This window comes from Epinephelus lanceolatus, chromosome 21, assembly GCF_041903045.1.
Source record: "Epinephelus lanceolatus isolate andai-2023 chromosome 21, ASM4190304v1, whole genome shotgun sequence".
NCBI classification, from domain to species: Eukaryota; Metazoa; Chordata; class Actinopteri; order Perciformes; family Serranidae; genus Epinephelus; species Epinephelus lanceolatus.
The window spans coordinates 11,640,882-11,663,397 of record NC_135754.1 but is presented as its reverse complement, the minus strand read 5'-3'; the positions used below and the strand labels follow the sequence as shown (position 1 = coordinate 11,663,397).

Sequence of the window (22,516 nt, the reverse complement as noted above, 5' to 3'; positions counted from 1 at the left end):
GGCAGCTATACATCTCCCTGGTTTTACCTTAATAATGGCCAGACAGCTGTGGGAAAGCGAATTACCATATTTCATAATTTGTGCTTTAAAATTACAGTATATACTCTATGTCTAGTCTGTCTCTAATGGACTGGAGTTTCTGTTTATTTGAGGTGTAACATACGTGGACTAGTTTTGCTAGCAGAGAATTAACTTTATCTTTAAATCTTTCTACAACTTCAACCGAAGGCCAGCAAGAGCAAAAATATTCTGCTTCCTGTTGTGATTGTAACAGAAACACTTCTACCTTGAATTTCTAGTGTTTTTACAGCAGCTCTGAATCACACACACACACAAAACCTTTCCTCGTCAGGGCACACACTTGAATATAAATCCCATTTTTCTGTTATCTAGGTTCATTTCAAACAGCCAGGAGACACTGGAATGATGTAACAGAGCCCAATGGAACAGCACACTTGAACCTTAGCCCCACTTTAGAGTGAGCCGTTCTCAAACAGCACTTATTTCCATAAATAAACAGCATTACACTCGCAGTTTTAATGGGAGTGGGATGGTGCAGTCGATGAAGGCACAGAGGAGCTGAGGGAGCCAAAGTAATGTGATTAAATGTAATTAAGAAAGCAGTTGGATCAGACAGGCGGAATCAATCAAACTAACTAAATCACAATGAAGAGAATGGCGTAGTCTTAGATTTTTTTTATTTTTGTACATACAGTAGTATTTCTCTTTCAATAAATACCATTAAATACATAACTGGTATGTGCAAAATATATATCCCTACAAAATAAAGTCAGAGAATCGTACAGTAAGACTTTTACAGAATCCTTATAATTACTGATTATCGTAACATGCTTTGGATAGACAGTCGTTCAATAGCAATATTTCAGTTATAAAGTGTACAGCACCAACATGCTCTAACAGTGAGGTTCTTCCTGAAATCCAGCATGAAAAGTGACATTTTCAGAGAATAAGAGAGGGTGATTTGGATTTCTAATAAAAAAAATAACACCTTGACTAAAAAATGACATCTGCTGCATTTTGAAGAAATAATTTTAAAAGGGAACATACAGGAGATATGACAGATGGTCAACAAAACAGTTGCAATGGCTGTGAGCTGACAGCTGATGAATTTCAGTGTCATCTTTGGCTAGGTGTCTCATCTGAGAGTCGTTTTAACAATATACAGCTTCATATTTGGCAAGGAGAGGACAACAGGCAAGGAACAATGACAATGACGTCATCTACTGGCTGTTTGGTGGAGCTGCATTTATAAAGTCACTGCATGAGTACACAAAGGAAACATCTCAAGGGGTGGTGAAATGGAATCATGCCGTTAGTGGTGCCAGTAGGAACGACACCTTGGAGTGGGAGTCCAATTAGTATACATGCAACCGAGCAGAACACAACACTTTCCAGAGTTTAGAGAGGTAACATTCCCCATGCCCACTGGGGTCATTGAACAGTAAAATGTAACAAGCATGGATCACTGGACTGGATAGATATGTACACAATCAGAATACACAATAAACAAGCAGTGTTATCTACCCAGTGCAGAAGTGTTGATTTAGTGGGTAATCCTTTAGTGCATGCAATTCAAAAGATTACCCAGTCTGCTGCAAACACCTCTACCGTTATCAAGACCTTCAGAGAGTTTGAATGAATATGAGTTATGTAGCTATATTTGAGGTATACAATCGCCTTTGCCTTCCTGGATACTGGAATCACACAGTGCTTCACATACGTCTCATCTTAAATTAACAAAGGTACCGTAATTCCATACTTTGGCATAGTCATGTTTATGAGACGATAAATAGACAATGATAAGCAAGAACAACTGACTGAGGTGCTTTTATAACTGATATAAGCAGGGTGTACTGAATGAAAGGGAGATGGTAAAGTTAAAATAAAGTCCATTTGTCTTTCCAGTACTGTACTTTCACATCTTTACAGTATGCTGGTCTTGGTAAGGCAATTACTCAGCTTACAGTTACAGTGTTATGCTCCTAAAGATCCTTCTTGTAGAGAAAATATCATCACGTCATGCTTTCTCTGTGTGACCATACTGTAGGTAATTAATAGAGAAGTCTATACATGTGTTATTTTAAACACTCCATAGCTTTTTACTCTCTTGCTTGGGTTATAAGTTAAAGGAAAACTTTAACCCCTTAAATGATCATCTGTATATAATTTACTCACCATTTAACTGAAAACATAATGTCCCTAACCTTAACCAAAATACATTTGATGCCTAAACCTATGACATAAGTGTTTATTATGTTTCTCATTAAAATGTAACCCAAATCATGATCATTTTCTAACCTTAACCACAATGCTTCTGTTGCTCAAACCCAATGGTGTAATGGAGGGTATACGCAGTTACACGGGATATACCCGCCTCTTTTCCTGGCTGGTAATGGTATACACAACTATCAGACAAAAAGCCAAAAGCCATTAGAATACATAGGACGTAGTAGTACCCTCACCTCATGAATTTAACGAGGCACAGGAGTCTGGACATGAGCCCGAGGTTCTGGTTTCAAGGTCCTGGATTTTTTGGTTTTGCATTTTGCCATGCTCCCCAGCTACCTCCTTAAGAAGCCTACGCAGTTCGTAAATGTACTGTTGTGTTACAGTACCATAAAGAAATGTTTTCTCCGAACATAATCCAGGCGGCAATTACATTGCCACAACAACAAAATTAAGAAAGCAGTCTGGTAACATACAAATGTAATTTCTAGGAGACAGGGTTGTCCCAAACATGCATTTTCTCTCAAACTTTACCATTCTTCTTCAAGAAGTGCACCTCCGTTGTGTGTGTAAGTGTTTTAAATAGTAACTGTTTAGCCAAAATGCATGCGTTTGGGAAGTACTGAGTGTACCATTAGATAAATGGGACTTCGATAATACTGCACGAGTTGTGTGAGAGTTTGTAGGTAGATATTTTGATATCTACACAGTAGGACATGAGACAGATAGTCTATGATAAAATCTTGTTCCTCCTGCTCCTCTTCCTCCTCGTAGTGCTTCAAATGGTATTTGCTAGAATTGCGGCTGAAGGAAATGACCAGTCAGAGCCAAGGAGTCTCAAATCCAGCTGTCAATCATGTCACTCACTGCTTGTAAACTGTGGTCAAACTGTCAAACTCAGCAGCACTGATCAAATGTGAATCAAGATTCTGTTACTGCCTATTTCAAACATAAAATGTTTTAAGACATAGCCTATATTTTAGTGTACTGCTTAGCTGTAAATTAAGAATGTTTGTGACCAAGCCGGTGGGTGGTGCGTCGTTTCAGCTCAACTGTTTGCAACATGGCGACCGGGTCACAAACTCTAATTTTACAGCTAAACAGTACACTAAAATATGTTTCTGAAAACATTTGAGGCAAAGAATAGGCCATGCAGTAACAGAATCTTGATTCATATTTGATCAGCGCAGTGAATATGACTGACAACTGCGTTAGAGACTCCTCAGATCTGATTGTTTTCATTCACATGCAGTAGACTCCAGCAAATGCCAATAGAAGCACTATGAGGAGGAGGAGGAGGAACATGATTTTTTCCACAGGTTATCTGTCTCATGTACTACTTTGTGGATACAATGACAGTTTCAGCAAATATGACCAAAAAGTAACTAATTAATTACAACTTTAAACACAATCCATCATGAATCTTTTTTTTCAGTTTTTGGATTCTTTGTTCTCCAGGTTTTCTTCCTAAATTCAACATAACATAAGGTGAGTAATTACAGTACATATGATCATTTGGTGGGTAGAGTATTCCTTTAAGTACAACACTTGAGCCGAGCATTTAATACTCTCCAGTGGGTTTCCTCAAGAAACCAGCATTAAAATAAATAACTAGAAAAGCACTCAGAGAGTGCATTAGTACAGAATATAATATGTATTTTTGTATTCTTCACTTTATTTTTTTCCAACACAGAACATTAATTTCAACTTTAGAATTACAATATTTAGCAAGTAGAACAAGACGTGCTTTCCACCGTCTCATTAGAAATTGGAATTGCTGCTGAGGCTGTCAGATGATAGATTTTATTTATTATTTTATCCACTTTGCTTCAACCGATCACCACCAAAATTTTATCATCTGTTCCTTGTCTCATTATCCACCTTTCCTGAAAATTTCATCAAAATCCGTTCATGACTTTTTGAGTTATTTTGCAGACAAACAAACAGACAGACAAACAGAGCAACGCCGGCGAAAACATTACACAGACATCATCTTTCATAAATAGGACACTTCATATTTCACCTGATTATCCGTCACTGAAGGTGCATAAAGAGGCTGCAAAGGCACTGCCTGTTTTATTTACACTTTTAAAGAAGGATGTCAAATTTCAGTTGCGCTCTTATGGTCAGGGTCAGAATCTTGCATTAGGGTAGTGAAGGAGCAGGCTTTACCCAGCTGGTAGTACTCCCTAATTGGCTCGTGCACCTGCAGGTCTGGCTTCTCCCTCTTCACGCCATTCTTTCTATCAAACTCTGCAGTGATCTCAGCCACTGTCTTCCCCTTAGTCTCTGGTAGAGTGAACCCCAAAAACAAAGCAGACACCAAACACACAGCCATGAATGGCAGGAAGCAGAAGTTCCCCAGGCCTTTGACGATGAAGGGGAACAGCATTCCCACCGAGAACAGGCTGATCCACATACACGAGCCAGCTACCATGTATGCTGCCGGCCGAGCCCCCTGGTCGAAGATCTCAGCTGGTAAGATTCCGGTCACCCCCGCTGGACCTAAGCCAAAACTGAGAATGTAGGCAAACACGCATGCCATGCTGAGGTAAGCCATCCCAGCCACGCCGCGGCTCTGGAGGGTGAGAGCTACAGTGAAGACTACAGACCAGCATGACATAAGACTGTACCCTCCCAAAAGAAGGTACCTGCGGCCCACACGTTCAATCAGCAGATTGCTCAGTATGGAAGCAGTTAGCTCAGATGCCCCTGTGCCTATGGTGACATATTGGATTTTCTCTGGAGGAATCCCCGCTTCGAGAAAGATATAGGAAGCGTAGAAGTAGATGGAGTCGTTGCCGCAGAGCATCATGGCACTACTGGCAGCCATGACTGTTCTGAGCTGGGATCGTAGGTCAGGATCCTTAAACAGAGACCAGGGCGTCTTGGCAGAGGCTGCAGAGTTTTGATGCTGCTGCTGCTGCTCCTGAAGCATCTCCTCCATCTCCAAGGCTGGAGCCTCCCCACCACGAAGCCTTTTCAGCGCCCGCACACATGCTTCCCTGTCTCCCCTGTCGATGAGAAGGTATCTGGGGCTTTCAGGGAACCAGGGTAGGAAAAGGAGCTGGATCAAGCCTGGCAAAGCGTTACTAGCTAGTAAGTAGGGCCAAAGAGGCTCTGCACCCAACAATCCAGTTATTCCAACAACCTGACCCAGGAAGATCCCAAATGCAGTGAAAACAGCAGAGGAAAAAGCCACAGCACCCCGGAGGTGTTTGGGTGCGCTTTCCCCAAAGTACATAGGCTGAATGTTCATACTGACACCTGAGTTCATCCCCACCAGAAAACGAGCAAGGATGATCATCTCAAATGATTTCGCCACTCTGCATGTCAGCACGAGTACAGCACCAACAAACAAGAAGGAGTTGTTCAGAAGCAGGGAGTTCTTTCTCCCACAGCGGACTGCCAGAGGTCCCGCCAACAGGGCTCCCAGCCAACCGCCTAGTGAGAAGGCCGACACAATAAGAGTCCACACTAGGGTCACCTGAGGGGTCTCCAAGCCAACGCCCCAGCGCTCCATGTAGGTATCATTGATGAAGCTCTGGATGTAGCTGGTGGGAGCGTTGATGATTGAGATGTTGTAGCCATACTGGAAGGTGCCTCCGATGGCAGCAGAGAAAACAGTCAAAGCAAGGATCCTGGCACCGCCTGACGGTTTGCTGGTTTCTTCTGGCTCATCTTTGGAGTTCATCTGAAGGCTCATTGTCCCAGAGAAGTGTGTGTCCTTCCCTCTGTATCCAACAGCAAGTAATTTCTCACAAGAGCTACAGTTAGCGCCTAGCTTCATAAATAACTTTCTTAATGAATAATTAAACTTGGAGGGTGTCTTTGGTATTCTGTAACCATGCTAACTGTCCTTGCTGCTATGTAAATGGAGATAGACATCCTCTTAAAGCCGGGTTGAGATTGGTATTTCGTTGTCCTCAGTTGACCTGTTTGGCAATTTGTTTAACAGCCGCAACAACCGAGCAAATTACAACAGGAGGTCAATTTAAAAATGAACGGCAATATTACAGCACTGTTTCAGGGTTTAACTACAGATAACAAGGTTTACATACCTCGCCATCGTCCGAAAAATAACCCTTAAACGCCGAATCCAGAGAGTGAAACTTCCATCACTACCGCTATCTCTGCCGGTAAACGTCCTCTCTTTTGATTGGTTACGTCGACCTAAGAGATTGCGTCATCTCTATGCGACGACTACTCTCGCAAGTAGGCGTGTAGGAGGAGGAAAGATGTGAGTAAACGCCGCCAGCTTGCGTTGCTTACTTGAAAAATATAAATGTATGGTCAATAAATGGTAACGCAATAATGCCAGAATCGTATTTAGTGCAGAATTCCGTTTTTAAACACGCGCGTATGTCAAAGCAGCGCAGCCTGATAAGCCAATATTAGCTCACGAGCTAATGCTAATATGGGCAAGTGTGTGTTGAGCTAACGTTAATTACCGTTATATCGTGTTTATTCCGCTCCGAGTCGATATCATTTCTACTCACAGGAACCCAAAGACAGCTGCAAAAGGAACATTTGCAGCTACGTATTAGAAATTAGTTATGCCATTAATATATTTTCAGTGCGAATTGGTTCATTTTTGTTTCATCTGTCCCTTATGAGTTTATCTATGGGACAAGTAGAATTCTGAGCTGTCAATTCTGGCTCTAAATTATCTGTAAGGACGAGTAGCACTGAGTGTGATGCAAATTATTTTCATGATTTCATTTTTTCAGTTCTTATGGACACTGAAATTATTTATCTGCATCCAAATGCCTTCAATGTCATCTGCAATGTCCTCTGACATGTTTTAATTAAACCTGTGTTGTTATGATTAAGCATTAATAGTGCAACCATACTGGTGTTTACCCACTGTAAACAATCTGCCTTTTTTATTTATTGCTCAGTGTTTCAAAAGTGCATTTTTTTCAGCATTATAACAGCCTTACAAGATACTTATGTGTTTATATCTTAGTAACGTATAAGATAACTAACTGGTGAGTTTTGATGTAACTATGTGGCGGTGGTGAAGGAAGTATTTTGATCCTTAACTCAAGTAATAGTGCTAATACGACACTGTAACAATATTCCATTACCAGTCTAAGTCCTTCATTGAAAATTTTACTTAAGGTGCATAAATATAAACAGGAAAATTTACTTTAAGTATTAAAAGTAAAAGTACTCAATGCAGAAAAACCTCTAAATTGTTAAGAATAAAATCATTAAAAGGAAAAGCAGAATCTTTTTACATTTGTGAAGCTGGAATCATGAAATATTTTGCAAGAAACATGACTTCAGTAATCACAATAATGGCCAAGTAATTATGTATCAATTGAGTTATTACTTCAGCTGTATTTATATACACTGTTTGGTATCAAAACATACATATTGTATACAATATTTTACACGGTCTGCATATGATTTGCATGCAAAAATCTTAATTGGGAATGTAATCAGTCAAATCATTTTAATGGAGTAAAAACTACAGTATTTTACCCCGAATTGTTGTGGAGTAGAAGTATAAAGTGGAAGGGGAAAAAAGTACTAAGAGTACTAAACATTCATACTTGAGTAAATGCACTTTATGTTACATTCCACCACTGCTATTTTAAAACATTAGATGCAGTAGATACCCACGTGTCTATTTTTGCATGTTGCCAAATTGTCATATTTCATGTTTGCTAAGTGTTCTCTAATGCCTGAAATCCTGACTTTTGTTAACTTTCTTCTCCTCCTGACAGGGCGCCATCCCCAACAAAGAGGAAGGAGGATGACAAGAGTAAGCAGCGAGGTAAGGAGAAGTCAGGAGCCACCAAAGAGGGAGCTGACAAAGACCGGGGCCGAGAGAAGAACCGCACACGGCGCAGCGCTTCCAGTGGGAGCAGCAGGTCAGAGGCTGTTCTCGTAATATAACACCAGATGCTGCAAGGCTCCAGTTTGCATATTCCCTGTTCCATTTTCTATATCAATTAATTCTTCAGTGGATGAAAAAGAAATGTGTGTTCTGATTTTGACAAAAGGTTACAGCAGTGCTTATCTTTCTCTATACTTTGGACAGTCTAATACAAAAAGTCCAAGGTCACACCACTTGCTGCCATCCTAAAACCCGCTCTTGTTCATGTCCAGCTCCAGCTCCAGCAGCAGCTCAGGCTCCAGCTCAGGCTCCTCCAGTGGCTCCAGCTCCTCTGCCTCCAGCCACTCAGGCTCATCCAGCTCCCGCTCCTCTTCCTCCTCCTCCTCGTCCTCACCGAGCCCCAGCCGCCAGCGCCACAACAACAGACGACGATCACGCTCCAAGTATGAAATTCTTTTGAAAAATTAAGCATGTAGTGTAAGTAATGAATAACTGAGGAATGTCTGAGTCTTGCACCATGCAGTCAGGGAACACCAGTAATGTTGGTGGACAACAAATTAAAACATTAAGTTCTGGATGACAGATTAATGATAACAGTTGTAACTGAAACATTACTCTAGGTCAAAGTCAGCAAAGAAGGATGAAAGGGACCGGCGACGTCGAAGCCCCACGCCCAAACCCACGAAGGTCTACCTGGGCCGGCTGACCAGAAATGTTATCAAGGTGAATGGCTTACTACACTACTGACCCTGAGCCAGCTGATCATAGAGATGCTGCTGCTGTTTTGTGCTGCGTAATTGACTGTAAACTTTGCATGATTCATGTAGGCATTGTGCCTCAGAGCAAAAGCCAACACTTGTAAGAGGCAACAACAAGCCCCAAATACATTTCTAGTAGTCAAAAATATGGATTTATCGATACGTATTGAATCTGAATATTTGAAAGTTCCAAGCTCTAGTTTGTAACATTTTGGGGGATTTAGTGGTGCCTGACGATGAGGATTTGCAGATAGCTAGAATTTCTCCCGGTTAGAATCTCTTCGGTGTTCATTGTTAGGAGGTTTTTACCGGGAGCCGAATTATCAGCAGAGGTGTCTTTCTCTCCAAAACAAACAGACCACGTGATTGAAACTGGTAAAAACAGAGAATAAAGCAGTTTCATGTTGGGAAAAAACTTGTTTTCCTGACGCTGCTCATCGCAGAAAGGCTGCTAACTATGGTGGCCAAAGCAAAAACAAAAATGGCCCTATCTAGAGCTACTTTTCATTTGTCCATTCGGCTGTTGTAGAAACATGGCGGTAAAGCATGCCATTCTCCATGGACAAGGACCCGCTTCCTGCATAGATATAAACAGCTCATTCTAAGGTAACAAAAACACAACGATTCTTATTTTCAGGCAATTTTATGCTAAAGAAAACATCCTTGTTATGTTATGTTCCATTTCTGTCAATATATCCCTCTAAATCCTACACACTGGACCTTTAAAGGGCGCTTTATCGGCATGGGAAGAGTTTATATTGAAATGTGTGAACAGAGCTGACAGAGCTGTCTGACCTCTTCTCCCCGACAGCGAGTTAACACACGTACACACACCGCTGCAGTGTCTCCATAACCCCGCCTCTTATCACTCACTCAAAGTGCTGTTTTCCCGTCACTCGTCTCAATCACTCCGGTCACACATAGTCATCGTTGTTAATGTTTACAGCAGTCTTTCTGTTATTCTAACCAAGAAAAGAAAAGTTGTCTTTGTCCTCTTATGGCCTTTTTATATTTGCCTTCAAAATGAAAATTTGACATTCTATTTCGTCCCTACTGACTGCCAGAGGCGGTGCATAAGCACAGGATAACTCCGCCCGCGCTAGCGCATGTCGAGTACGAATATCAACAATGTCACCCGTGACCCCTGCGTGAACTCCGGGAGGCTATATCTTCCGGTGTCAGCAGGTGATCTGTTCCTTCATTCTTCTCACGATCGCGCGTCGAGGTGTACGTAAGTGTTTGCTGTTCGTTTCATGTGTTGCTGGCCCTGGGCAGCCTCGTGCCTCTGTGGTGGGAGTAACGGGCTGACGCTCGTCCTCCCAGGGGCTGTGGCCAGCGTGTTGCACGATTGCATGTATGTCGTTGTCCCTGCTCTAGTATTGTGGCTTTGCTGGTATGGCGGCGTCCCCGCCCCCCCGCTTCCAGCATTGCCTGCAGCTGCTGAAGGCTGCGTGAGCAGGTCAGTGGAAGTTGAATTCTGATAACTGTGTTCTGTTTTTTTTTGCAGTTTGGGATTCAAAGTGAAGGATTCAATTGTGATTGGTGACGGTGGTGTTTCCGCTACCCTCTCCCTGCTCAGTTGTGTTTGTCAGACTTACATACATACATAGATATATATTTATATATATATATATATATATGTATATATATATATTTAAAAAAAAAAACAAAAAAAAAAAAAAACAAAAAGACGGAAAAGGAAGAAGGCTGATAACCTTGTTGGTGACGGTTGCGTGCCCGCCCCCTCTCCCAACTTGGTGTGGTGGTTTTGTTCAGTTGTGTTGATGTTTCCACTCCCAGCAGTGTCATACTTTTCTGGGCTCCTCGCTGGCTTCTCCACCTGGTTGCGGATGGAGCACGCCTGTGGCAACTGCATGACCCCCCTTGAGCCTGAAGACGGCTATGACCACTGTGTGGCCTGTCTTGGCGTGGACCACCTGCAGGAGGCCCTCACTGACGAGGCCTGCATGAACTGCAGTATCATGCCTCAGTCAGTGAGGTTGGCCCGACTGGCCCAACTGGGTCCTCCGGCCTGTCTCCCTTCCTTCCAGTCTGAGAGGGCGGACTTCTGTGGGGCTCCTGCGCAGAAGAGGACTGCCACACGGAGCGGGAACGGTGCTCCCGCGAAAAGGAGGAAGACGGCGGCAACGGACCGGCTCTCCTCCAAGGTCAACCGCTTGGCTGCTGACATGGAGCACATGAAGGCGCTCCTCATGAATCTCCAGCCTGCTGGTGGGGTGGCACCTCCTGCTGTTGTGCCGGCCCAGGAGTCACCACTGCCACTGGACGATGCGCTTTCCATCGCAGCTTCGTCGAGTCAGTTTCGGGACTCACAGGGTAGTCTGGCCCCTCTGACGGCGGCAGGCTCCTCCCGTTCCTCTGCCCAGAGTTCTCGGCGGGGGTCTGATGACTCCTCCATGGGGGCGATCATCTGAGCAGCCCTGGCACGTCTACAGCTCGATGCCCCGAGCCGGGGGCAGGCTCCCAGTGCGTTCCATAGGCGCAACCCTCCCCCGGCAAGGGTTACAGTGCCGCATTCTCTGGACTTCTTGAAGGAGCTGCACTCCTGGGCCGGGGTCGGATGATCGGGCCTTGGCTGCCATGGAGGATGCCGAGTCGGTGAGGCTCCTCCACATGCCGGCGGTTGAGCCTCCAATCGCGGCCTTGATTGTGGCTCCGGATGAGGCGATGAAGTCCGACCCTAAGTGCCCTTCTGCACAGTGTAAGGTTACGGACGATTACATCTGCAAGGCCTACAACACAGCAGCACGTGTCGGCCGCTTGGGAAACACCCTCTCCCACTTACTCCTTGCCCTCTCAGCCTCCCTGCAGGATGCACAGGTGGACGACTCCGTCCGCAACATGTGTGATGCGTCACTGCAGGCTTTTGCCTACCAGACGAGGGAGCTGGGGCGGCTGATGTCGACGCTTGTCCACACTCGCCGTCATGTCTGGTTGGCACAGTCACCTCTGACGGAGGCGACGCATAGGGTCCTTTGCCGGGTGCCAGCAGAACCTGGGGAGCTGTTTGGCTCTGCTGCTCTGGATGCACTGGACCGCACCGCTGAGGCCAACGACACCAGGCGGCGGCTTGCGAGCCTCCATAAGAGAGCACCTGTTTCCAGGGGCAGCTCGAGGAGTTTTCCATCTGCCCCTCAGGGTCCTCCACGACAATCTCCCCGGGGTGGCCAACGGCAGCGGCGGGACGAGAGGAAGTCAGCGGGTGACTTTTGCTCCACTCTGCGCCGCTCACCTCGGAAGCCTCAGGACCCCAAGCCCGACCGCCGCACTTCTGGCTCCTCCAGGGGCCGGGTGCCTCGGCGCTAGGGCCACGGGGCCGGTCGTCGGCTGCTTTTCCCAGCAGCAGCTCAGTCACTGGGCTGCCTGCTCGCCAGACCCCTGGGTAGTTGCCACCCTGACCCGGGGTTACAAATTGCAGTTCCGACGCCGGCCCCCAGCCTTTGGCCGGGTCACCATGACGGTCATCAACGACTCGGCCAAGGCCCAAGCCTTAGCCCAGGAGCTGTCCACCCTCCTGGACAAGGGCGCCATCACACCGGTGGACCCCCTCCTTCAACCCGGGGGACTCTACTCGACCTACTTCCTTGTCGGCAAGAAGGACGGCGGACTCCATCCCATCTTGGATCTACGCGGCCTAAACAGGTACTTGAAGTTTTTACCGTTCCATATGTTGACCTCAGCGGATGTGATGCACGTGATCCGGCAAGGCGAGTGGTTCACGTCCATCGACCTGAAGGACACGTACTTTCATGTACCCATTGTGGCTCATCATCAACCCTTCCTGCGATTTGCCTTTCAGGGCTGCCACTATCAGTTCAGGGTGCTCCCCTTTGGGCTCTCCCTGTCTCCCAGGGTCTTTACCCGGTGCGTGGCAGCGGCTCTGGCGCCATTACAGGCTGGGGGCATGAAGGTGCTGCCATACCTGGACGATTGGCTGGTGTGCGCACCTTCCCGGGCCCAGGTGGTCCAGGATACGGCCCGCCTTCTGACACACGTGGCCCGGCTGGGCCTCACGGTCAACGTGGAGAAGAGCTGTTTGGTCCCCACCCAGCGGGCCGCCTACCTAGGTCTGGTCCTGGACTCTGTGGTCATGAGGGCCTACCTGTCAGAGCGTCGTGTGGACGACATCCTCCGACTCCTTCTTCTCTTCAGGAGGGGCAAGCGACTGCCGTTCGTCATGTATCTTCGGTTACTGGGCAAGCTGACGGCCGCGTCGACGGCCATTCCTTTTGGCCTGTTGTCATTGCGCCCCCTCCAAATGTGGCTGAACGGTTTTCGCCTGGACCCCAAGCTCCACAGGCGCAGACTGATCACTGTGTCACAGGCATGTATTCGCACCCTGGCGCCTTGGAGGGACCGGGAGTTCCTGCTGGGGGGTGCGCCCCTGGGTGCTATCCCATCCTTTCGGGAGACCGTCACATCAGATGCATCCTGCTCAGGATAGGGTGCGGTCTGGCGTGGCAGGCCGGCTCAGGGACAGTGGTCTGTCCAGGACCGCGCATACCACATCAATGTGCTGGAGCTGCAGGCCGTCCATCTGGCTCTCAGGCACTTTCTACCGCACCTGCAGGGGAAACGTGCTGATCCGGTCAGACAACAAGGCTGTTGTCTCCCAGATCAACCATCAGGGGGGCTCCAAGTCGGTGCGACTGTTAAGTGTGTCCCGGCGCCTGTTTACATGGGCCGCTCCCCGTCTGTCCAGCCTGCGGGCTGTGTGGCTGTCCGGCGACCAGAATCGGGTGGCGGACTTCCTTTCCCGACACAAGCCTCCTCCGGGGGAATGGAGGCTTCATCCGGAGGTCGTGGGGATGATCTGGGGCATTTTCGGCAGGGCGGAGGTGGATCTTTTTGCCTTGAGGGAGTCAACTCATTGTCTCCTCTGGTTCTCCTGGACAGAGGGGGACGGTCCTCTGGGACGGGATGCCCTGGGGCACAAGTGGCCCGACGACCTCCTGTATGCCTTTCCGCCATTGCCTCTGATCCTCCCGACGCTGCAGCGGGTCCTTCAACAGGGCCACCATCTCCTCCTGGTGGCCCCGTTCTGGCCGGGGAGGATTTGGTTTCCACTGCTGCAGAGGCTTTGCTGCGGCTCGCCATGGCGCCTCCCACAGAGGACGGATCTCCTGTCACTGCTGGGGGGTCGGATTTGGCACCCCGACCCCTGCCGTCTCCAGCTTTGGGTCTGGCCACTGCAGAGTCCGACCCGCTCCTGACTGCTTGCACTGAGTCGGTCAGGTGCACCATTTCGCATGCTCGTGCACCATCCACCCGCTTCCAGTATGAGTGCAAGTGGAGGAGGTTCTCTGCCTGGTGTGCAGGCAGGGGGGAGGATCCCGCCTCTTGTACGGTGGCCACCATTCTGGAGTTTCTCCAGTCTCTCTTGGAGGACGGTCGCACTCCTTCCACCTTGAGGGTGTATGTGGCGGGAATTTCATCACGACATGTTTTGGTTGAGAATGCCACCGTGGGGTGCCAGCGGTTGGTGTCTTCTTTTCTCAGGGGGGAGCTGAGGGTGTGGCCTCTGGTGGCCCCCAGGGTTCCGGCATGGGATCTCTCCCTGGTGCTGGATGTCCTGTCTTCCTCGCCCTTTGAGCCTTTAGCCCAGGCTGATCTTAAGTGGTTGTCAATGAAGACAGCCTTTCTCCTTGCTGTCACATCAGCAAAGCGGGTTGGGGAGCTGCATGCTCTCTCCGTCAGTGAGTCCTGCCTGCGTTGGGGGCCGGATGGTTCGTGGGTGACTCTTTGGCTGAACGTTGCGTTCCTGCCAAAGGTGCTGCCACGCAACCATCTCAATCGGCCGATTCATCTGGCTCGGTTCGACCCCCCGTCGGCCAACTGTGGAGCACAGTTGTTGTGTCCTGTACGGACCCTGGCTGCTTCCTCAATGTCACTGCGCCTGTGCGACGAACAGACCAATTGTTTGTGTGCTATGGGGGTCATAACAGAGGTTGTGCCCTCTCTAAACAGCGCCTGTCACATTGGATTGTGGATACCATCTCCTATGCTTACAGGGTCACTGGCCGTCCGTTGCCAGCCGGGGTCAGGTGCCATTCGACGCGGGGGGTCTCCACGTCCTGGGCTGCTCTGAGGGGTGTTTCACTGGAAGACATCTGTGCTGCGGCTTCTTGGGCGTCGCCTTCCATGTTCCATCGCTTTTATCGCCTCAATGTTGCTGCTCCCCACCCGTTGGGCGTGGTCCTCTGCCACAGGACTTCTGGTCAGTGAGGTAGGTCTGGGGGATTCTTCGTGACGTTGTTGGTATGTGTCATCCAGTGCTTATGCACCGCCTCTGGCGGTCAGTAGGGACGAAATAGAACGAAAGTTACAATGGTAACTACGGTTCTATGAGTCCTGGATGACCGCCAGAGTGTCTGGTCACTCTGAATCCTCGCGCGCTCGCGAGCAGATTTTAGGAACAGATCACCTGCTGACACCGGAAGATATAGCCTCCCGGAGTTCACGCAGGGGTCACGGGTGACATTGTTGATATTCGTACTCGACATGCGCTAGCGCGGGTGGAGTTATTCTGTGCTTATGCACCGCCTCTGGCGGTCATCCAGGACTCATAGAACCATAGTTACCATTGTAACTTTCGTTTTATGCACTCACTGACAATTTTTTCCTGTGGTATTGAAAATAGTACTGAATATAGATATTTTTTTAAAAGAAAATCCCCAAATTAAGGTTATATTTAGGATAAGATGATTTCATTGCTTGCAGTAATCTTATTAACTCTTAATACTAATGGGGAGTGAGGTTACCTTTAAGTTTGTAGGAGCTGAATATTTGAATTTGAGCCAACAGGAAACAGTGACACAGGATAAGATAAGGCAGATTAAGAGACAGGGGATCCATTGTGTGGTGTTTGCAGGCTCCATTACCTTGTTTGTACACGAGCATAATTAAAACAGAAAGAAATCAGTGCTTACATGCATGAGTAATTACAAAAGACTGATGAATAACTCAGCTCTGTTATTTAAGTTATGCAATAATGTTATCACCTTTATCTGATTATCAGAAAATCATTAAGTGTGCTTGTTGTAATTACTCTTATCATCCTCAGCAAAAGAATATTTAATATTTTGAAAAAAATGTAGTACAGGTAAGAACAGTTTTCAGATAGGAGCATTTTGAAGCTTTACCACTGAAATCTACCTCAAGCTGTTTTCATTTGGTTTATCTTTTCATACGAGGAGCTGAAATATGTTCTACCTACAGTAAAAAGACAGAGTAAGGATCCTGTTTATATCAATGTGTCTCGAAGCATTTTTTTTTGTGTCTTTAAAGGAACACATCCAGGAGATCTTCTCTACTTACGGCAAGATTAAGATGATTGACATGCCCATGCACCGCGTCCACCCTCACCTGTCCAAAGGCTACGCCTACGTAGAGTTTGAGACACCCGAGGAGGCAGAGAAGGCCCTGAAGCACATGGACGGAGGTGAGAGGATGTGGAGGAACATGAACATGGAAGATTAACAGTGAACAGATTGCATAACATTCTGTTAGAGCAGTTAAAGGTCCAGTGTGTAGGATTAATTGGCAGATAATGAATATAATATAATGTGTGTTTTCCTTAGTGTAATATCACCTGGAATTAAGAATTGTTGTGTTTTGTGACCTTAGAGAGAGACGTTTATATCTACATAGGGAGCAGGTTCTCGTCCACGGAGATCATTGGTTGCACACCACTGTGTTTCTACGGTAGCCCAGAACAGACAAACCACACATCGCCTCTACATTTGTGTATTTGCATCAGCCATCATAGTCACCAGCCTCCTCTTTGAAGAGCAGCTTTGGAAAAGCACAGGTTTTTTTTTTTGTTTTAACATGAATCTGCTTTATTTAGTGTTTTTATCTATTTAAATCAGGGGGTCTGTTTGTTTTGGAGAAGAAGAGACCTTAGCAGGCAACTCAGCACCTGGTAAAAACCCTCTGAACGTCATGATCTTCAGTTATCAGAGAAAAAAGATGACAGCACATTAGCTGGTGCTGGGCCAGTTATCTTTCTCTGACATGCCAAACAACGCAGGAGAAACACTGATTTGTAATGTGACACTGCTTTTTTGTTGTTGTTGTTTTTACTAGTTTTAATCACGCAGATAGTTTGTTTTGGGGTGGATGAGACCTCTGTGCATAATTTGGCCCCCGGTAAAAACCTCCTGAACAATGAACACTGAAGGAATTCTTACAGGGAGAGATTTTAGCTGGTTGCCATCTGCATTTCTCACCACTCGATGTCACTAAATCCCCCTAAATCTTACATACTGCTCCTTTACGTAACATGGATGAATACAGTTCAGATGAGACTGGAGCCTGGAAGAGTGTTTGACACTTAAACTAATGTCTCAAGTTTAGGTACTAATGTTTAATTCTGTTAAAATGCCAAATGTTCTTGGATGTTTCTCTGTCAGGTCAGATTGACGGTCAGGAGATCACAGTCACGGCTGTGCTGACTCCTACAGTGCGCCCTCCCCCTCGCAGGCTGTCGCCTCCACGCAGGATGCTTCCACCACCAATGTGGCGACGCACTCCACCTCGAATGAGGAGAAGGTAAACGGGGTGTAAACAGACAAATCTGTGAGCTCATGTTTTATTAAATCTGACAAGTCAGTCTAGTCCCCCTCTTGTTGAAACAGACTTATATCTGGCCCAGTCACAACTGTATATCTAATATGGGTGAGTTTGATATGATTGATTGACAGTCGCAGAGCCTTAACACGTGATGCTGAGCATAAATCTAGCTGAAGAAAGAGGAGCGCAGGCATTTTTGAAAACAACCAAAATGGCTGCAGCTGATGTAAAACCTTCTGTTAAAGTACTGTTTTCAATTTTCTGATGAAATTCAGATTCTGTCTGTTTTAAGGGTGGATAATATATCAGTTATACTTGATGTATCCTGGCTAATTCCTAGTGAGATGGATAAAATGACTATATTTTGAACATAGAGTATAAAGTCTTTCTTCTTTTCTTAAAGCCACTGGCACCACAAGACTCACTTTGGTGTTTTGGCTCTCTCCCTCTTACAGACACAAAGGGAGGTGTGTGTTATTAAGTCTGCAGGGCTCCAGACTGTGATCATTTTGTTGTATGATGTGCCTGTGGTGCACCACTTTTATTATTAAAATATAAACTGAGAGCTGCTAGTTTCCCGCTCACAGTGAATAAATCCTCACATTTAATGGTGCTGATGTAACTTTCTGGTGACTGCTAATAGCTAACTGTTGACAAAAAAAAATTGATACTCCTGGTCTGAGACGAGCTGGGTGCTTCAGAATAAAAGCACCAGGGGTTTTACTTTGATTTATTTCATTAAAACAATCCTTCATTTAACTTGAGTATAACACTACTTTTCTAACTTTATTATTATGGCTGCACATTATGCAAAAAAGTCATATTGCAAATATTTTGACAGATATTGCAATTGCGATATGAGTCACAATTTTAGTGGGGATGATCATTTCATTTTCACTGGAAAAAGAAAAGAATATTTTTAGTGGGGTCTGTACCAAACAAGCAGGTTCCCTTATGTCTGAAAAATGATTTGTAGGCCAGGGCATCTCTGTAGCACCACAATACATGCTATACTAGTAATTTATGACACATTTTAACTTTATCAAAATATTGCAGCTGTGGTGATTTGAATAATAATTTCATTAATTGTGCAGCGTCATTTATCAGGGGTGTAACAATATGCATATTTGTATTGAACTGTTCGGTTCAAGGCTTTCAATTCGGTACACATTACAAACCGAACGATACTTGAGCTATCGTGTTACATTTGGAAACTGGAATTTGGAAACACTTTATGATGTTTTCATGAATAAATGAACAAAAATAAAACAAATAAAAAATAAAATAAAGGAAATTCATCTGGCATTTCCACTCTTTTTGTGATATCAAAAACATACCATACCATGACATCACTGTGTCATATTGTATCCAACCCAACTGTGAAATTTGTGAACCGTTACACCCCTGACATTTATTGTAAGTCACACTACATTATTTAGTTTTATTCTAACAGTACTTTATGTAGTAGTTTAATATTGCTCAGATTGGTTGTAGGTCTGTCCAATTGCATCCGCTGCAAGAGCAACTGTCAATCACTCCCCTTGGAAATCAAAAATGAACTCATAAGTTCCAGAAAAAAGGGCACATGTGATTTGTGAATCTTGCGATGCCAGGCTAGTTCTTCCTGATCATTTTCTGTCTTTCACTGTCACTTTTTTTTCTGCCTGTTTTCTCACTCTGTCTTGCTCTCTTTCTCTATCTCCCAGGTCTCGGTCTCCACGGCGACGCTCCCCAGTGCGTCGCAGGTCACGATCACCTGGCCGTCGTCGTCACCGGTCACGCTCTAGTTCCAACTCTTCCCGCTAGTGAAACGGAAACCCCTCCTCCGCTGACCTGGACATTACGGTCAATCATACGCCACTGAATGATGAGAACATGGACGCCAATATCATGACTGTATTCCAGAGTAAATTTTATTTTAGCCTGTGTTTGAAAATGAGCCTAAAAATAGGTGGTCTGAAACGCACACAGTGTGTTATCATCAGATACTATCATCTGCTGGGATCCCGTGATTCATTCTAGTGTCTGTGTTCTTACCACTGAACCAGTAAGTTGACTAATGACTTTAAAACTGTCTTAGAATAATCCCACAGTACAATATGGCAATCAGTGTCCTCTGAAGTCCATCTGGCAGAGCCCAGGTATTCACTTTTAGTGCTGTCCAGTGTAATGCATTACTATGACTGAGTTACTGATTTTAAAAGATGCTACTGGTCATAATTTAGGTTTAAATCAGTACTCTAGTTTAAACCTGTCTCTTCTGTAACCCTCCTCTTCTTTTGCGACCGATGGTCCAGCATGACTTCTTACAGGAAATCACAATTACAAAGGCAGCTACACAAGTGAGTCATGTAAAGTTAAAATCCCCCTTTTTAGACATGTTACTTGTATTAATAACAATATTTATAATATTATATTGTATTTAACATACCCCATAACAGTTATAAAAAGATGAAAAGGTGCTGAAAGCAGATCTACTCTTTGTCCCTCATTGAAAAATTGGCTTACTTTCTCCAGAGCTGCTCTTGCAAGACTGGTGAAAGAGCAGTATACATCAAGATGGCTAGCGTTGCTGTTAAAGGCAGACGTGTGGACTCAAGTCACATAGCTTGGACTCGAGTCACAAATTGGATGAGGCCAGACTCCACTTGACAAAATCAAAAAAGACTTGCAACTCGACTTGGACTTTAATCAGAATCAGAATCAGCTTTATTGGCCAAGTACGTGTGCACATACAAGGAATTTGACTTTGGTAAACTTTGCTCTCGGTGTACCAGTATTGACATTAAGTACTCAAAATTAGACAAAGAAAGTGGAAGTAGAACTACACTAAACTAAATTCATAATTCAGTAAAGTAATATTCACAAGCCCTAAATATACGTCAAATATACATCTGTGAGGTAAATAGTGCACTTGTGTGTTGTCAAACATTGGGAATAGAGCAAAGATTGGGAGTTCATCAGAGTGACAGCCTGGGGGAATAAACTGTCTTTGTGACGGCTAGTATTGGCGAACAGTGCTCTGTAGCGCCTACCGGAGGGGAAGAGTTTAAACAGTTTATGTCCGGGGTGTGAGGGGTCTGCAGAGATGTTGCCTGCCTGTTTCCTGACCCTTGACCTGACCCTTAACACCAAGGACTCAAGTAGGGCTGCACCTGACATAGAATTATGCTGGCCAAATCAGATTTGGCTGTTCAATATTCATGTTCAGCTTTTCGCTCCTTTATTTTTTTAACCGTAAGGAGTCTGAGGGTTTGAAGAGGGTACAGCTGGATGTTCAGTGTCACAGTGACATTCACGTAATATAGTAAACAAGCTAACCACGCTAAGGATGACTGAAACAGTATTTTTTTTCCCCCGACACTATATCAAACAAAAGCCAGAGACCGTTTCATATTATGTTTCTGTAGGCTGTAAATTCAACACTTCTTCGCAAAAGGCAAAAGATAAGGTGATTTCGGAGCCTTACTGAGCGAAGCCTCTCCTCCGGGCAACTGCCTCTGTGTATGTAGCAGCCTGAAAGTGAAGAGAGCTCGCAGCCAAATCAGGGACCAAAACGACCCCTGATTTTGAAGAAGTTCAAAGCACACTGAGTGGCAAACAAAAAGCCTGCTTGACTTGAAGTAGTCTCAGTTGACTGAGGTGTCTCCGACTGATGGTTCAAATCTCCGACTTCGAGGGAGCAGACGTACCCCCAGGGCAATATAAGGGGGGGAGTTATAGACATTTTTCCAGTATAAGATGAGATAGATACAAGACAGGACAGAAACACAGAGAATTAATTCTGTTGCGGTAGTGGTTAATAGTGTTAAAAGTATCAGCACTACTTTTATTCTGATTAAGTTCAGTTGCCATTGTTTGAACAAACTTGTTTTAAATAGTAAATAAAATTTTTAAAAAGTATTTATGATTTTTGTAAATCTTATCATTACTCCTATAAAATGGCATTAAATTTGGTGAAAAGCGCGTTATGACTTGTTTGGGACTCGAAACTCTTAGGACTTGTCCGTCTTGACATTAGACTTGACCCAGGATTTGAGTGCACAGACTTGAGACTGACTTGTGACTTGTAAAACAGTGACTTGACCCGACCTCTGGTTAGAGGAAACATTGGAGAAATTCAGCCATACATGTCTGGGCCTCAGTCTGACAAAATCAGCAACTAGCAAACGTATTAGAATGTGAAGTGTAGTTAGCATCTTTAACTTTTTTTATGTTGCTCATTAGCTTGTAGGCTAACTGGCAGTGGCTGACATAGTGTTAGTGTTTGTGAATAACAGTAATAATGCTATGATGGGGGTGTTGGTGGGTAGTGGAAGGAAGCTCCAGGCTCCAGTTTACATCCAAAAACTGCACTGTTGCTATGCTAACGTTCGCTATGCTAATGCTAACTCTGCTCTCTGTACTGAAAAGTGCTGTCTTCTGGAGGTTTCAGGTTTCTTTGCCAGTGTCGAAGTCTGTTCCCTGTCGATATGTGTTTCTGAATTAGACCGTGACTGGCTTTCATATTAGTAACATACCTAATCTAGCTTACTCGGCGTACATTTTATCTCAGATTTTAGGGAAATCCACATACATTTACCCTCTTAGCAGTAGAAACACCTCAACAGTGACAAACTTTGCACAGATACAAGTCAGTATAATCAAGGTCAGCCATTTAGGAAACCTAAGTATAGGAAAAACCCATCTTTGAAAGGAGGGGGATTTTACTACCAGTAAGCAGTACATGTCTGCTTCTACAGAAATCTCAAAACGACAGTCATTTCTACATTGACTGTATAAAGAGGTCACAAGGTTATTGTGTGACTCACTGGTCCATCAGGAATGTCTTTTCTTTTTTTTACCCACCTGATTTGTATGTGTCACACTGTGACCTCCCGATCCAGAAATTTGTGGTTTTAGTGAGACCTGTGTGTGTGTGTGCTATTTTATATAGCTGGCTGAGTGTGTTTAAACTCATGGCGTGTTAATAAAGTTCATAGTTTGGACTCTGGAAAACTTTTTTGTCTGTCAGTTCAGTGACTCAGTGACATCACACCTTTACTTAGTTCAGTGTAAACTCGTCATT

At 45.1% G+C, this 22,516-nt stretch overlaps 1 protein-coding gene and 1 pseudogene across 1 annotated transcript; one reads left to right on the top strand and one right to left on the bottom strand.

Annotated features, from left to right (window-relative positions):
• Positions 1-583: 583 nt before the first annotated feature.
• Positions 584-6,366, bottom strand: LOC117246908 (solute carrier family 2, facilitated glucose transporter member 11 pseudogene; annotated as a pseudogene).
• A 39-nt stretch (positions 6,367-6,405) lies between these two features.
• Positions 6,406-22,446, top strand: LOC117247355 (RNA-binding protein with serine-rich domain 1-like). The gene is made up of 7 exons (XM_033611871.2): positions 6,406-6,487; positions 7,983-8,129; positions 8,368-8,538; positions 8,716-8,818; positions 16,162-16,315; positions 17,289-17,427; positions 19,155-22,446. Coding segments are annotated over exons 1-7 (816 nt in total). The 5' UTR covers positions 6,406-6,485; the 3' UTR covers positions 19,255-22,446.
• Positions 22,447-22,516: the final 70 nt, after the last annotated feature.

Bases quoted from the DNA above. Each gene is read 5' to 3' on its own strand.
- LOC117247355 (XM_033611871.2), top strand. The intron at 8,130-8,367 runs GTCAGAGGCTGT...GTTCATGTCCAG, and splicing joins GCTTCCAGTGGGAGCAGCAG to CTCCAGCTCCAGCAGCAGCT. The intron at 16,316-17,288 runs GTGAGAGGATGT...TTTCTCTGTCAG, and splicing joins CCTGAAGCACATGGACGGAG to GTCAGATTGACGGTCAGGAG.